At 37.3% G+C, this 17,830-nt stretch overlaps 2 protein-coding genes across 2 annotated transcripts; both read right to left on the reverse strand.

Moving 5' to 3' along the window:
- Positions 1 to 239: 239 nt before the first annotated feature.
- LOC129443408 (protein NLRC3) lies at positions 240 to 8,186 on the reverse strand. Its single transcript, XM_055203878.2, is given in 9 exon segments — positions 240 to 888; positions 963 to 1,009; positions 1,098 to 1,271; positions 2,679 to 2,852; positions 4,939 to 6,407; positions 6,410 to 6,887; positions 7,003 to 7,110; positions 7,228 to 7,394; positions 8,072 to 8,186. Coding segments are annotated over 8 exon segments (3,138 nt in total). The 5' UTR covers positions 7,374 to 7,394; positions 8,072 to 8,186; the 3' UTR covers positions 240 to 346.
- A 2,325-nt stretch (positions 8,187 to 10,511) lies between these two features.
- pik3r3a (phosphoinositide-3-kinase, regulatory subunit 3a (gamma)) lies at positions 10,512 to 17,830 on the reverse strand. The gene is made up of 8 exons (XM_073854917.1): positions 17,405 to 17,830; positions 16,178 to 16,265; positions 15,949 to 16,048; positions 15,679 to 15,859; positions 15,469 to 15,590; positions 15,243 to 15,364; positions 13,613 to 13,789; positions 10,512 to 11,608 (listed from the first exon to the last, which is right to left on the reverse strand). Exons 1-8 carry the CDS (start codon positions 17,466 to 17,468, stop codon positions 11,407 to 11,409), a joined length of 1,056 nt encoding a protein of 351 aa, XP_073711018.1. The 5' UTR covers positions 17,469 to 17,830; the 3' UTR covers positions 10,512 to 11,406.

Below are 17,830 nucleotides of genomic sequence, written 5' to 3' on the forward strand. Positions count from 1 at the left end.
TTACTAAATATTTACCATATTTACTTCCTCTTTGATCACTATTAATAATTTGCAACACACACCTCATAGCACAAATAGTCCCTGTTTATTCCCTGAGGGAAATTCCTTAAAGGGATAGTTCACCCAAAAATGAAAATTCTGTCATCATTCCCCCACTCTCATGTTGTTACAAACCTGTATAAATGTTTTGTTCTGATGAACCCGAAGAAAGATATTTTGAGCAATGGTTATCCATGGTTCCAAGGTTATTTTTGGTAACAACAAAGTGGGTAAATGGTGACAGAATTTTCATTTTTGGGTGAATTATCCCTTTACGTCAGTAGTGGATCTGAAATCTTTACTGTTTCTAACAGAAGTCTCTCGACTGACACAGAGACACCGTAGCTTCAAAAACACTAAATCCAGCATAAAGTGGTTCAGTGAAGTTGGTGTAATATGTATGTAAGTGTGTGAGTGTGTGTATGTCAGAAACACTATAAAAGGACAGAATCCCGGCGGGCCAGTCCAGATACACTCCTATTCTTTTGTAGTGAGTTGAAGGGACACGGATATCACTGGATGTGCTGTTGTGCCAAGTAGTGAGCATCTTTTCATTGCAGAAAATACACCAGGATTTATCATTTTTTCCAAAACTACACTGCCTCTCTCCTTTCCTGCTGATTCCTTTATATGCCATTGATATATGAACCAATTTCCCACTCCATTCAGCCTCCCAGTAACATCGCTCAGTCAGACTTTCTTTACACAAAACCTGCTCAAAGTGCTCAAATCTCTCTGGATGATCAGGATACAACTGTATCTCTTCTGTATGTTTAACTTTCCTGTTCTCATTAGACAGAATGAGATGATTGTGTGCTGTGTTTGGATCCAGTGTGAGATCACAGGCATCTGCAGACACAAGCACAAAACATTTAAAGCATAACCAAAAACAATATTAAAATACTAAAGATGTGTAGACTTACATTTCCGCAGTGTGCACCTCAACCTAGAGGGACCTCCGTGGTCAACACTACAAGACACACACGTAAATGTTAAGAATAGACAAATAAATAAAAATCAGATATCCATTGAGACAAGTACATGTTAACTCCTCGTACCCGAGTTTCTCCAGTTTATAATGTGGATCCTCCAGTAAATCAGAGAGAAGCTTCACTCCTGAATCTCCTGGATGATTGTAACTCAGATCCAGTTCTGTCAGGTGTGAAGGGTTTAATTTCAAAGCTGAGGCCAGATAGGAACAGCCTTCCTCTGTCACCATACAGCCAGATAACCTACAGAAGTAATCAGATCAATTCAGAGTAATTTTGGATTCAAGTCAGCAAATATAACTGCAAGCAGAAACAAATGGGACAAATTATGCACACTGCTACTAGTAAGAACTATTTTAGTAAGAACAATTTTTATTATTTTAGATGGGGTTCAAACCTAAAACCTTTAGATTTTGAACAACGCACAATACAGTTCTACCACACCTACAAATTGTAATGTCTGAGCATGCAAGGCTGCTAGACGGAGCCCTTGCCTGAATATTTACATGGGTTTCACTTCGTGGTTCACTGATAGCATGGATATAATGTGTACTTCTGGAAATCAATCAAGCTCAACTATCTTGAAGATTTCAATTGTCAAACTGCACTGCGTGGAACAAAGAACCTTGCTGGATCCTAAAGAGGGCAGAGCTGAGAGGAATCAAGATAATACACAAAGAAGAAATGAGAAGTACCTATGGTTCACTAGTTCCTCTGCATTAAATGCCAAATGAGAAAGTGAAAGTGGACATAAATAAACCATCATTCCATTTCTCTTTGCAGTACCCTGCTGAAAATACCAGCATACCAGTAAGACCAGCATATGTTGTGTTTTGGTGCTGGTTTGCTAGTGAACACCACCAAAACCAGCACCAAACCAGCATTAGCACCAGCTAAACCAGCATTAGCACCAGCAAAACCAGCATTAGTACCAGCTATACCAGCACCAAACCAGCATTAGCACCAGCATCCCATGCTGGTCATACCAGCAAGACCACCATATGTTGTGTTTTGGTGCTGGTATGCTGGTGACCAGTGTTGGGGAAAGTTACTTTTAAAAGTAATGCATTACAATATTAAGTTACTTCCAAAAAAAGTAACTAATTGCATTACTTAGTTACTTTTCATGGAAAGTAATGTTTACGTTACTTTTAGTTACTTTTGCGTTACTTTTTCTTGTCTAAAGCTTGATCTCTTTCAGGCCTTGCAGGTGTTTTTATGACTGAAAAGTTCTGCATTCAGAAATTGCATATTTCATCACAAAAATGTTAAACTCTCGCCTGCCATCTCAGTTTCTGACTCAAAGTGTTTCCACACAGTGCATACGTTTAGTTTAATTCAGTACATATTTTTAAATCAAATTAATTAAACTAAAAAAGTAACTTGAGTTACTTTTTTGAAAAAGTAACTCAAATATTAATGTGTACATTTAAAAAGTAATGCGTTACTTTACTCATTACTTCAGAAAAGTAATATTATTACGTAATGCAAGTTACTTGTAATGCGTTACCCCCAACACTGCTGGTGACCACCAGCTAAACCAGCATCAAATCAGCATAGACCAGCATAATTCCCATGCTGGTCCATGCTGGTTTGATGCTGTTTTTTTCAGTAGGGGTGTAAAATCACATAACATCTCCTGTTACACACCTCAGTGTCTCCAGTTTACAGTTTGGATTCTTCATTGCAGCAGCGAGTATCTTTACTCCTGAATCCTGTAGGTCATTGTTACTTAGGTCGAGCTCTTTCAGGACTGAATCTGATGATTGTAGAGCTGAAGCCACAATTTCACAGCACTGAGCAGTAAGATTACAGTAGTTAAGCCTGAAAAAGATTTTACAGATAAATTTTACAGTGTGTTTCACTGAATCAATGTCAATAACCCGGCAAGCATTTTTGAGTTTAAAAGACATCTAATAGCTGCCGAAAGACAGCCCAGACATCTAGGCTAAAACAAGGGCTGTTGGTGAAAATTAAGACGTCTAACTATAGCCCAAAAGAAATGAAATTGTTGAATTTGCTTACATAATGGTATATCATACATCTTGCAGGTTATTTTGGCAAAAGCTACAGATAACCAAATACTTTATTTAAGTTTATTTTGGCTACAGTGGCTTATAGCATGAGTATATCGGGTCTGTAGTTATCCTAGACCAGGGGTGTGCGTTCCTGGAGGGCCACCGTCCTGCAAAGTTTCTCCAAAAGTCCTCTAACCCTAATCAAACACCTGAAAAATCTAATTCAAAGGCTGCAGGATTACTTGGAAATGTCATTCAGGTGTGTTTAATAGGGTTGGAGCTAAACTTTTCAGTGGCCCTCCAGGACCAGGAGGACCACACTACTGACCTAGACAGTAAAAAAATGGCTATTGCTGGCTGGGTAGGGTGACCATAGGTGCCATTCTTCCCAGACGCGTCCTGGCCAGGATTTTTTATGTGCATCTTCCGGAGTCATATTTGTTGACCGCATACGTCATAGAGGATTATTATTATTATTATTACACAAAAGCAACTGTTACATTTTAAGGTAAGAATCAAACTATGATTGTAACTGTTACATTTTAAGGTAAGAATCAAACTATGATTGTATGTCTTATGTTTTTAACTGAATGGCGTATACGGTCAACAAATACGACTTCTGGAAGACGCACCGAAATCCTGGCCAGGACGCGTCCGGGAAGAATTGCACCTATGGTCATCCTATGGCTGGGGGTACGCTGTCCTATAATAAAGTATTTACAAATAAAATATCTTGAAGAGCCAATACTATGTCCATTTTTACAAGACTACAAGTCTCAGGTGTGCTTGCATGTGTCTGTGAAGTTTCTGCTCAAAGTACCTCACAGGTCATTTGTGATAGGATGTCCAAAATGCCCGGAGAAAAAAAGTGCTGTTTTGATGTATGTTCCTATAAATGGAAATGAGCTACTGCTTTCAGTTAAAAATAGATCTGATTTCTGTGAATACACTCTGGGACTTTAGCCGCATTATAATGTGCTAACAAACACATTTAGTAAAGCTTTTGGGTCAAATTAACCAGTCAGTCTGTAGTTGTGGGCGGGGCTTTGTTAGTGTGACATCACATTAACAAAAGAATCAAAACAGCATGTCTAATAAGACTGCTTTGGTTTAATGGAGATTGAAGGAGGATTGTAGTGTGGTTGTGTTCACATACTGCCAATACACACTGTCATTTCGAGGGAACCGTGCTGGGTCACTGTGGTGACACTTTGGGGGCGCCTCCAGGGGTAAGTGTGTCTGTATGTGTATATCAAATTCAACCAATGGTGAGGCTTAACGACAAAGACAGGGTGACGCGGAGCCAGGAAGTATATCGCTATCTGAAATATTGCCAAAGACGGCGTTACAGGAAGTATGGCAACAAGGGAGACGCAGCATCTCGTTCCCTTCTCAGAGAACAACAGTTACATTCGTAACCCGAGACGTTTTAATGTGTCAAACACAACTATGCAAAAAAGCATTTTGGTCTGAATCAACATTCGCATACAAAAGATATAAGCATTTAAAGCGAATATTTTTTTTGGAAAACTACTTGCATAAAATAGATTCAAGCACTTTCAATGACCTGTATCTATGTATGTATATTTTCAAAAACTTCCCAGGGCCTTGAGTTTTCCTCCCCAGATTCACAAACTTTCAAGGACCTGTGGGAATCCTGCATTTATGTCCAAACACCTTGTAAAAGTAGATTTTGCATAATATGGACCTTTAAATAAATATATTTTGGGATCTACCAGAAACATTTCTATAAAAATAGCTTTGTGAGTAAACTAGTTTTTCAACATTTTTCAACAAGTAAAACATACTTCTTCAATCTTGTAGCATGATGTGCAAAAAAACATAAAAACATTAAGCACATTTAATAAATCTCAGAAGTTCAAAATACATACAGAGCTTTTCTGCAGTTCATCACAACTGGTAACAGTCTCCTTCTGCCCTCCATTGATGTGTTGTATTTCTTAAGATCCAGCTCATCCAGCGGCTCCTCTGACATCTGAAGCATGTAAGCTATTGCTGAGCAGTGAGAATGAGAGAGTTTATCGGAGTGTTTCGTTGATGTCAGAAACTCTTGAATCTCTCTGCTGAGTGTCTGATTATTTAATTCAAGCAAGCAAAGGAACAGATTGATGGATTTGTTGGCAGAGAGATCTTGTGCATTTTTGATTTTGTCTTGAATAAAATTAATAGTTTTTCTGATGCTTTCTGAGCTTTTCTCTGTGTATTTCAAAATATTTTTTAGGAGTCTTTGATTGTTGTCCAGTGAAATTCCAAACAAGAATCGGACAAAAAGATCCAGGTGTCCATTCTCACTGTCTAGGGATTTATCGACTACTCTTTTATGCAAATGATGCAATGAATCAAATCCTTTCAATGGTTCAGTTTGATTCAAGTAACAGTTAAACACATACAAAGCTCCTAGAAACTCCTGAAAGCTCCGATGTATAAAGCAGTAGACCTTCCTATCATAAATCACAGATTCCTCCTTAAAGACCTCAGTGCAAATCCCAGAATACACTGAAGCCTCTGTGACATCTATGCTGCACTCTCTAAGATCCTCTTCATAAAACATCACATTGCCCTTCATCAGCTGTTTGAAAGCCAGTTCAGCAAGTTTTACAATCATTTCTCTGTTGTCTGGGTCATTTTCATACTTATAACCCCTCATATTTATCTGAAATAGCAGGAAGTGTATATACATTTCAGTGAGAGTTTGGGGAATTTCTGCACTGTTGTCTTTTTTCAGGATGTTCTGAAGCACCATAGATGAGATCCAGCAGAAGACTGGTATGTGGCACATGATGTGAAGACTTTTGGATTTTTTAATGTGCGAGATGATTTTGTGTGATTGATGCTCATCACGGATTTTCTTCCTGAAATATTCCTCTTTCTGAGGGTCAGTGAATCCCTGGATTTCTGTCACACGGTTGATAAATTCAGAGGGAATCTGATTGGCTGCCGATGGTCTGGAGGTTATCCAGATGAGAGCAGAGGGAAGCAGTTCTCCTATGATGAGGTTTGAGATTAACAAACCCACTGATGCTGTTTTAGTCACATCAGAAACTTTCTTGCAACCTGAAAACGTCATTGTAATTCTGCTTTCATCCAGACCATCAAAGATGAACCCAACTTTACATTCTTCATAAACCTTTGGGTCCAGATCTTTAAGTTCAGGATGGAAGTCAAGCAGAAGTTTGTGAAGACTGTACTGTTCATTTTTGATCAAGTTCAGCTCTCGAAACGGAAACACAAACATGAAATCCACATCTCGGTTGGCTTTTCCTTCAGCCCAGTCCAGAATAAACTTCTGCACAGAGACGGTTTTACCTATTCCAGCGATGCCTTTAGTAAGGACGGTCTTTAAACATGGCCTTTCTTTGGCTTTTGATTGATTTCTGATCTTGGTTCAATTAAGGGATCAAATATATCATTGCAGTTGATTGCAGTGTCTTGGAGTGTCTTGTAATTTTTTTCCATCTGTAAAATCTCATGTTCTTCATTCACACCTTGACTTTCACCTTCTATGATATACAGCTGTGTGTAAATCTGGTTCAGGACGGTTTGATTCTCTTGTGATTTGATGACCTCAGATAGGTTCTCATACTTGTTCTTCATGCTGGTTTTGTATCTTTCTTTGACCTCAGCCAGAGTATTGACAGAACTGGACCCTCTTGTAACGTCAGGATGGGTACTATAGGGACAATCAAAGTCTCCAGAATGACCGGATTGACAGTATAACCTAATGCACTGCATGTGTCCACAGCTGACAGAGACTGCATCCCTAAAACACTGCTTACATACACCACAATTGAAGTGAAACTGGATCAGATCATGATACACCCTGCGGAGACAGAATTTTTAAAAACATTTCCCATGATCAGCAAAGGAAAGCAAAAGAGAGATTAAACTAATAGATGAGTAGTTGAATTAACCTAACTTTTTTACAGTGTGCTTACCTGATGTCTGGGGTCACTGTTCCTTCACTAAAAACAGGAGGAGTTGATATGGAGTTATTAGATCTCATAGACACATAGCTGAGTTCTGGACTTGTTGCTGTCTGTTTTCTGAAAAATAAATAAATCAATAATCAATAGGAAAGGTGACCAAGAACCCAAAGGTCACTGACTGAGTCATGTCATGTTATATGTTCTGTTATGTCACGTTATAAAAACACGCTTTACCTGGAGTCAGAGGTCACTGATCCATTACTGAATACAGGAGGAGTGGATATGGAGTTATTAGACTTCATAGACACACAGCTGCTGAGTTCTGGAGATGTTGCTGTCTGTTTGAGATCATCAAAAGCACTTTTCTCTTCTCCTTCCATAGCTTTCTAGAAGCGGTTGAGCTGCACATTCAAAAGTAAATGTCAGATTCAATGTCGTGTAAAGTTAATTTAAAAAAAGTGCAACTTAAAAGTAAAATTATTTAATTAAGTCATTATTATGTCTATTATTACTGTTTTTTCAGTTACAAAACATCCATTGCAATACAAAACATTTATGTTGTTTTTTTAAAGACAAGGTTACTGTAAAGTGATGTTATTCTTCATTTGCTTTCCTTAATAATAAAAAGAAAATTATGAAAACTTTTTATTTTGGGCTAAATTATTTAGTTGCTGCCATTTACAGAAAAGTCCTTTTACTGGAATCTGGAAAATACTATATGAAATTCTTTTGCTCTTTCTTTTTCGTTTTTGTTTCAGGAAATTTAGCAGTGTGCTTTTACTTTCTTACAATGGCCAAGAACCAAAAACAGTTTAAATAGGATTGTCTGTAAACAGCAGTATAGGAGAAAGAAAAAGTCCTCCAAAAAGTCTACAACATACTTTATAACTTTAATTCTGGTCTAGGTTTAGAAAGTGAAGTGATCATTTTAATTTATAACATTTTTGAATTACTTGTATATTTACTACTTGACATGTTAACGGTTAAACATAACGGTAAGAAAATCCTTTGAAAAGTCAATTCTTTTTAGCCCTGTCTATTTGGATTACAACCTGCTCCCATTTAACCCCATAATTACCTTAACTTTGTGCTTGTTTCGCTTTGTCTTGTGTGCTTCCCTCTCCGTTGTCTTATGCTGCTCTTGTGATCTGATTGTTTTTTAACTCTGCTTTCTGTTCCTGTATATATGTTCCTCTTTTTTTTTTACACATGAAGAGTGTAAAACGAGATAACCACAATTTTTTTAATTAATAAAAATCTTGTTTTTTTTTTTGTTGTGCATTCCAATTAATTTCAATTCAACTGCAGTTGGTTTGTTTTGATTTAAACCTTCATAACTTAAAAAATACAGCTAAGTAGCACCATAAAACAAAATAATAACATGATAACATAATAATAAACATGTTTTGAGAAAAAATGTTTAAAAAAATGGATTTATCTCGTTTTGCAACGAAACTCTTCACATGCTGTCTCTGAATTAAGCAAGCTAAATTATAGCTGAAACAGTACTTTGAATTACTATAATTTCTCTTCATACAATGTATTTATTTCAATGATATTTCTAAAATATTATGAATATGCCTATACAGATTCAAACATTTACAGAACGAACCTTCAGTAGCCTACAGTATAAGTGAGATTTTTATATAATGAATATAAATATTTCAAATGCCTTGGCAAGCACCAAAATTATAATCATCAATATAATAATATAATCAATATAATAAATAAACATAAAACAAGAATTCAAACAAGAAACCTCAAACGAAGATATGGACCATTTAATAAACAAACAACGACTGACAAAACAACTGAGAACAATTAAACGAGAACCAAATAACAAAAGAACTACAAAGAACTACAAACATGGACGACAGACAGGAACAGGCCGTTTCTCAAACCGAAGGCTGCAGTCTCCGGAGGTCGCATTTGCAGGGTGCATACGTCATCATGGCAGTGTTATTTCAGAATATTAACAATTATAAAGTTGACTATTATTGTAAGTTAATCGTAAATAGTTGTAATATGCTTATGACTTGCAAAGTAATGCTCAGTTAACTTAAATAAACCAGGCTTGATGACGTATGAAGCCTGCAAATGCGACCTCCGGTGTCTGCAACGGCCAACTGCAAACTAGAGGTGCAAAGAAAACGGAACTTCAAAATAAAAGTACAAGACAGGCGAACACGGAACAAGATCGTACGATGACAGTCGTAAATGCATTTAATAATACTTTAGATTGCTGTCCTGTTAAATAAATATAATGAAAAGTTGCGTAAATGTTTTTAAACTGTGATCTTCCTTAAACCTTTCTTGGTTACGTAATAATAGCTATGTGAAATAATAAAAAAATTGCAAACAATATTTTATTTGAAGTAGGACATGTAAATGCTATCTCTGTTTGAGATAAAGAGTTTTGTTTTAGCGGTATAAAACATACACATAAATAAATCATGGTTTACTTGCACACAAGCTGTTCTTGCATGATGTAACTTGGAAAGTGCACTTGACACACTGCCACACGTCCACAAAGCTCTTAAAGCCCATCTGCACTGCTGACACAGAGAGTGAGGGCTAATCCTTAACACAGTTCTCATGAGGGATATCCCCAAGAACATCCTTGTTCTAATGTGCCCACTTAATATACTGTAGCAAAGGTAGATTACTAGCATTGCAAAAACAAATTCCTGTAAACAGTGTCAAACGTTAGGTATAACGTTACTGGGTAAGTCCCAGTGTCATTCAAATTTAGATATGTGGTTAGTGCATTGCAAAGTACCAATACTAGTATTACTTTACTAGTATACTCTATAAATAACCCTAAAGTGTTACATTATTTCAACCTTGTTCCAGTACATTTTGATAGCATACCGCAATAATTGTATTTGCCTTGCAATAATTCACACTGTATTTTCATAACAAACTTAGCAAAATAGCAAATATTGCACCACACTGCTTTTTACACAACATTATAATTATTTATTTTTTTTAGGAAAAAAACTGATTCAGATGTTTTCCATAACACAGTTGGACTGAGCTTGAGTAATAGAAGCAAGTAAAAGTATATATTTGTTTAAATACATAACTACATTTATGCATTTGATTGATGCTTCTTTTCGAAGCAACTTAATGGCTGGTCCAAAACGGCATCATCACTTTTTTTAAATATATAAGTTGTGGAGCACAAAATTTGTCTCTAATAACACAATTTTTATTCATTAACTCCCAAGTATGTGTTAAATACAGGAATGCCAAATCCTGCAAAAATATTAGTGGTTAAGCCATCAGTTTTTCAGAGTAATGTATGTGCATTTGTTGGGAGTCAAACCTATGACCTTGGAATTACTAGAACCATGCTGTAGCCTTGAGCTATACTGTCAAAAATGTATGTTATTCCCTAAATATGATAGAGAGACCAAGACATTATTTAAAAGGTGAAAATGTCACAGCGTTTTACAAAACATTGATGAGCTGGAGTGTTTTCTTGATATACAAAACAAATCAGTCAGACTCTGAACTTATTCTCAATCTTTTTATTTTTTAAAGAGGCATGCAAGATTAAACTCTGTAGCAAAAAGTAAAATAAAATACCATTTAAAAAAAGATTAGCTCATTTTAAGAACGAGCAGTTTGGCATCGTGTCATTCACCAGACTCACTCATTTGTTAAACTCAACGCATTCATGAAGTCAATAAAGTAGGCTGTTCAGCCCATAAGACAATTAAACTGGCTTTCCTAAAAAGCATAGTAAAAATAGTAAACATTAGAAATATGCCACAAACTTAAATTCAACAAGTACATTTTGTGTTCCTTTTAACTGGGCTCCAAATATTCAAGTTTTCCTCTATCAGACTGTATCTGACCTTAAAAACGCTTTTTGAAGACAGTAACTCTGGAACAAATATACCCTGCGTCAACATAAAAATCCTTACTTGGGTGCATAAAGAAACATGAACTGCACATAATGTATCTTGCCTTTGAAATAAAGCAAGATTTGAAAGTTTGGCTTTCAATAAATGCAATGCACCCCATAGTGCTACATTCACATAATACATTTTTAAATGCTTCCAAAGATGATTGAATTAAAGGAAAAATCAAATGCATTCCTCACCGCTAAAACCTTCCACTTACAAATCCTGTTGTTCATATTGTTAATGTTGTAAACATGTCTACAGTGGGCTCATCAAATATTGTTCAAGTACTGGTGTGTATCATTATGACCATGTGGAATGCATTATCCTTTGGAAAGTGCAATATATTCAACAGCCTTAACGGTTGGTTCCATCCTTCCCACAATGCACGCTGTGCACATTGTTATACAAAGCGATGTGCCAACTCTGGCGCAGTCTAGCTCAGTCTTAGTGCACTTGGTGATCTTCATCAAGAAGTCGTCTGTGTTCAAGCCAAGCAAACTCAGCTGTGAACGGCAGGAGCGGATGACATGTGGACTGGATACATGAGCCGGACGTCCAAAGCCTGGTTGTGCTGTGCCAGGGAGGTGTGATGGTAGTGCCTAACAAGGTCCTTCAAAGACTTGTGCAGATTAAACGGTTCAACAAAACCGCAACCGTGCTCGGTTTGGCGAATCACACAGTGCCTCACCTGGTTGCCAACCCTGTGGATATAGAGATGATGGGTTTAGGCATTTTATTCACAAAAATTACTAGTAGGCCTACCTAAAAAAGCAAGATTTGATCGGATTGGTTGGCATGGAAATCAAAGTTGCACACATTTTGCACAAGTCTTTTAAGTCCGTTTACTTGTTCTTGTTATGGCCAAAAATATACAGACACCTGACCACCACACCTGTGTTTATTTTAAATACTTCATTTTAAAACCATTGGCATGAAAGAGCGTTGCTCTTCCCTTTAGTGACATAAAAGCTTTCTTTTTTTCTATGGATTTGCACCTATCCAGAAACGTCAATGAAGCCAGACAGTGGTTTTCATTATTTGGGGTTGCTAAGTCCAAGCTTTGTGAAGGCCAGGCACAAGACTAAGAAAACTATTTTACATGTGGAATCCTCTTTGACAATCGACACAATGAAAACCACAAATCTATTCTGTATGCCCCATTCTACTATATATGTTTATCTAAGAAGATTGCAAAATTGTAAGCTTGATCTTATGAACCCATTAATAATATGTACAGCTGAAAAAGACAAACATGATAAATACAAGGGGGTGGCCAATTTTTTCCTTTCCCAGTTAGCGGCTGCAATATGGCCATGTCCGAAATACCCCTTATTCACTATTCCCTACATTAGTTCACTGATATAATCCACTTGAATGAGTAAATGAAAACGTAAATTTACACCGTGACTCAGTTCCGATTTTTTTTAAGTGGCACAGATCGGATATGACCCACGGACAATAATTGGTTTCAGGCCTCATTCATATCTGGAAACAAATCGGATATTAATCGAATACATGCATTCGCGTACGCAATGTAAGCGGACAGATCGGATATTCCCATTTCAAGACATGTCGTGTGTTATTAAATGCTTGCTGGTAAATGACGTCAACTCAGGTGGACACAACCAACGATCACATGACTCTTCTTAGCAGCCCAATGGAGGACGACGGATCCGCTAAATGTTTTACATTTTGTTACAGAAATAAAGCTGTATAATAATTTTATGTGTCCACTGCATATTGTGACACTTTACTTTGAGGTTAAACTGTTCAGGTCAGTATGTCTACCTTGAATTGTTTAGTGTAAATGCAGACATCAGATACGATTCGCTTTTAAAAGATTATGCAAGCGGTCTTCAAAATAAATAAATAAATAAAAATTGGATACAGGCAACAAATCGGAATCCGGCATCAAGATTTGCAGTGTTTATTTGACACGTGCCTCACAGTGAAGAAGTAGCGGCTAGTTGTAGACTGTCATTTTGAACACCAAAACAAAATGACTGTCTCCTCAAATAGTGCACTACATTATTTTGAACACAGCCTATGTCCTACATGAGACTAGCTTCTACAGATGTATATAATGTTACAGGTTTCTATCACATGGTGTTTTTGTAATTTATTGTCCTCATAAATAAACAGCACAAGTCTGTACATTTAAGCACTTTCATTTCAATTATCATACGATTATTATTGTTCAGGGTGGCTTGTGACTGCTCATCCGAGAGGCGCAAATTCAAAATTTGTGTTCGGAGTGTCACGTGTTTTGCTCGTGTTTTCAAAATATGTGTTTGTTGCGTCATGTAAACCATGTGCATCACGTGTTTTGTCAAAATAAGTGCCTGCTGCACACGCATCAAAACAGTTCATGACAAAAGAAACGCTCACGTTCACAAAATACACGCAAGACACTCACTTAACAGTAAACTCTGATTACGCATGAGATTATGCGAGTATCTGTCAAACGCGAGCGTCTCTTTTATCATAAACCCTTTAGACGCGTCTGCAGCAGGCACTTATTTTGACAAAACACGTGATGCACAGGATCACTCGACACGCAGAACACATATTTTGAAATTACGAACCACACACATGACGGGCTACATACATGTTGTGACGAACTTCGCATCGAGCGCCCTCGAAAAAAGAGGTCATCGGCCACCACTGTTATTAATAAACATCAGTGATGCTGTTTAATTACTTACATTACAGAGCAGGCATAGCAATCCTTCGTGCTACTGTTGCGAATGAGGAAAGCTCCAGATGGTTTCCCATGAAGCAGGTCCTCTGCCTCCGTTCGACTGAGATCTCCCACGAACCAGCTGGCTTCCTCTAGGACCTCCACACTCTTCTCTTGCTCATCTTTCACCCCACAAGGACACCTGAGAAAGCAATCACACTTAAATCACAAAGATTTCTAAAAAAAAATATATCTCATCATGTCTATTGAATGCTATGTTTGGTTCATGTTAATTCTGTTATACATCAGCATCATGATGTGACCGTTAGAACAGATCTAGGTCTGCATGCAGTATCACAGCTGTTCCTCTAAATGTCCATTCACATGACCAGCCTTGTCTCCAACAGACCTTACAGTGCTATTGCATCAGACAAAGCAATCAGACGTGTCTACACTGGCTGCCCATGACTTGGTCAACAATGGGAAATTCATTTGATAAAGTCTTGCTTGCTATTATAAAAAAAAACTATAGAAGATTGAATAAAATATTCTTAATATCTGAAATAATTTGAAGTGAATAATTTTAACATTGAAAACTGTTTGCATACAATCTTATAGACTTGCACTAAAAGCAGAAACCCGAGCTTGGGGCAAGGATATTATAGCGGCTTAATTCTTTTCCCTTGGAAACACCCATAGTGAAACCAGAGCAAAATAACAATAATCTAGCAAATGTATACAAGCACATTAATAATGTTCAGGGGTCTCATTTATAAAACTGTGCGTAGGATCCTTACTAAAAGTCTACGTGCGCACAAAAGCCAAAAATTGCATATGCCAAAAAATATAAAACAAATAAATGTTCCCTTTGCAAATCACGGATCACCCGCAAGTGTGCGTACATGAATCATCCTTAGATCCCACCTTGCAAGCCCATTCTCGTGTCAAGTTTTTTTTTATAGATCACAACATTTGCGTGGAAAGTGGCGTACACACGTTTCCAGTTCCGTTTTGTGTGTACACGCTTTATAAATGAGACCCCTGGACACCACAGCAACCACCTCTAGCATCCCGGTACCCTGATTTGCATAATACCCATCCCCATTTCTTTGTTTTCACAAAAAATATCTTATTTTTATCATTTGTGTCTACGATACAAGTGCTTATGCTTTCAAATACGAAGCAAGTATTTATTCTAACAATACAACCCTTAACTGTGGGTTCACACCAGATGCGAGTTCAACGATTTACGCATATAGATTACATACAAAGACGCGATTAGATATGGGAGGCGCGTTTGCCGCGAAAACACCTGCTATTCGCCTCAAAAGTGTCTTCGCGATGCCTCGCGCTTGGTGTGTACGTAGCATAAGAAAAACTAGTGCTCATTTAGGATGTGATTAGTACATATTTGCCTGGTTTCGCAGACAAGGCTTAGCTAAAGCCAGGACTAGGGCTTAGTTAAATTAGGATGTTTAAGCATTCCTTAATAAACATGCCTTAAAAATGGATGTTACTGGTGTGTATCTCGAGACAAATCAATGGCACTGGCATATTTTACGATTACGACTTCAAACACGCCTGCTAGTCTGGGACTCGGCTTAAGCCATGTCTGTGAAACAAGGGGATAGCATGTAGATCAAATGGACACTCACTCATTCAGATTACTGTAGATTCTCTCATCAAAGTCTTTAAATGTAATCTCTTGTGGATGACACTGTTCTTCGGAGATCTCTGATATATTTACGGCATCAAGAGTTTTTCTTCTTTGGATTTCCTGTTAAAAAAATACGGAAAAATCTTAAACTTAAAGAATTTACATACATCGTTCTTGTTCCCAAGGTTTATTTAGGCCCCGTTCGATCCTTTTCCAAGATTTACCTGTAATAACGTGGCGTATGCATCATATAGCTGGTCATACTCTGTTGCCTTTTGAAACAGTCTTAAATATTCTTGGAGTTTTTCTCTGGTTGCACTCAAATACTCATCCTTCACAGGCGATTCCGAAAACCCAAAATGCTTAATGAATACAAATGCTCGGATGAAAGAAATACATTGATGGTATAAAATCGTCATTCAAGTAAATACCAACCGAACTACGGTAGCACACTGGATAAGCCAATGTGACATCCAGGGCAGTGTTGTATTGGGCTAAGGTTCTGGTCCTGTAGTAAGATATCAACTCTGGCACGGAGCTGAAGGTGAGAGGCTCGGAGAATCCATATTTCCCATCCTGATGATGGATCCTAATGAGTTTGTTTGAGGAATTGTTCCGTACAGATTTATAAACGATTAGTCGGTCGCTGTTGTTAATACACGTGACAATTCTGTTTTCGTCATAACACAAATATCCGGTGCTTACCGTACTGTTAACGTATATTCTCCCTGCACCTTGGAGGAAGCGTTTCGAACCAGGAAAGCACCGTCGGGCAAGCCGTAGAGTATTTCATTCACTTGCTCTCTAATAGTCAAAGATTTAATTTAAGTTGTATTAATGATAAAATGTTTAACATTTTTCAAAACGGTATAAAAGTAAGTAAGTAATAATAAAATAGTTCACATTTTATATAATTATAAGAATTTTTCTCACCGTGATACGTCACCCCAATACCACTCGGCCTCCTGTAACAAAGCATTTGGGTCCACCTCTCCCAGTAGATGATCATCATTACTGATGTCTGAATATGGTAACAAAAAAACAACAGACAATTTATTATTAAATAGTTCAATAGTTGCTAAATCTATGCAAGCCTTTCTTAACCAGAAAAACTTAAATGTTGTTGACAATTTAACATTAAAAAATAGAAATGTCATTTTATGAGTATTTTTGAAGTATTAAGCATGATTATGCATTTTATTATGTTGACCCAGTAAATAGAATTAGGCCTAACATTTACCTTCGGCTTATTTTTCATTGGCTCAAATGTCAGTTTAAACAACATGTCTCCCTCATAACCCTAAAACACTAAACTGGTTCACTTATAAAATAAAAACAACTGGCAGAATTGGCATCTACATTATAAACAAACATTAGTAATCTACTTGAGAAATCTAAATGTGCGTGTGAAAGGAAATGAATGGAGAAACGCGAGGCACCGTTCCTGTAATGAAAAGCAGATGGCCAGCAGACACAGAAACTTCAATTCCCAACATTTAAACTATTCACACTTCACCAGCCAACATTAGTGCTAAACATGATATGTTTCTATAAAGACGTCTGTCTGGAGCTATGTGCAGACTGCAAAGGGTGACAGCTGTAGACTGAAAAACGCTTAGGATTTCCCCGGTATTCCCGTTTGCGGTTTAACGAATCCTACTATGGAGACAACGCTCCTCATGAATACTAATTAAATACCGTGACGTTACCCCTAGCAAGTCAGACCGCATTGGCTGAAAGTAAGCGGCTACGTAAGACACGAATATTAATCATCTTACGCTACTGGAAGCTTATGGCTGTTACCAAGCGACGTCACGATTGCCTATTTAATATTCATGATCTGCAACTTTCCCATAGTAGGATTGGCAATTTCGTGGCCCGTACTGGTGACCTCGGTGAACTCAGCGATGACATGTTGAGACATGCAGAAGTCAACGAATTAAAAAAAAACCCTAGACAATGTCAACTTACTTTTATAATAACTTTCACAAATGTTACCATCACCGAATATTGATACAAGGTTGTTGTTAGCTAGTTTAACTGCAAGTATGACACAAACCCTGCGCTCGACCCCAGAACAAAGACAGTGCGATTGAAACTGAAGAAATAGCTCGTGTAAATGTTAACGAAGGAAAGATGAAAATAATAAAAGTTACGTACCTGTGCCGGTCGTGTTGACTCGACTCATTTCGATATAAGAAAACGGCTCTGAAGACGATGACATATTTTCAAACAATGGATTGTGTTGGAAAACTAAATTAAAGCGTACAAATACCGCAAACCTAATCGTAAAACAAATACAAACGAATCCCAAAAGTATTTATGTAAGTAACGCAGAAAATAACGGCAGGACAACGTTCAAAATGTTAAAACTCCGTACGTTCCGTCTTAATCCAAGTGTCCAGTCGTAAAAATCCGTCAGACAGTCGTTAAAAAAAATCAACGTAACACTAAAGTCAATGATCATAGGTTAGAGAAATATACATGATCACTTTTTTTAATAGTTTAGCTTGCTAATATCACCCTGAATTAAACTACATATCCATACCGAACAATCTTGTGAATGTACCAAACTCTTACAAAGCT

The sequence above is a fragment of the Misgurnus anguillicaudatus genome, chromosome 2, assembly GCF_027580225.2.
Source record: "Misgurnus anguillicaudatus chromosome 2, ASM2758022v2, whole genome shotgun sequence".
NCBI classification, from domain to species: domain Eukaryota; kingdom Metazoa; phylum Chordata; class Actinopteri; order Cypriniformes; family Cobitidae; genus Misgurnus; species Misgurnus anguillicaudatus.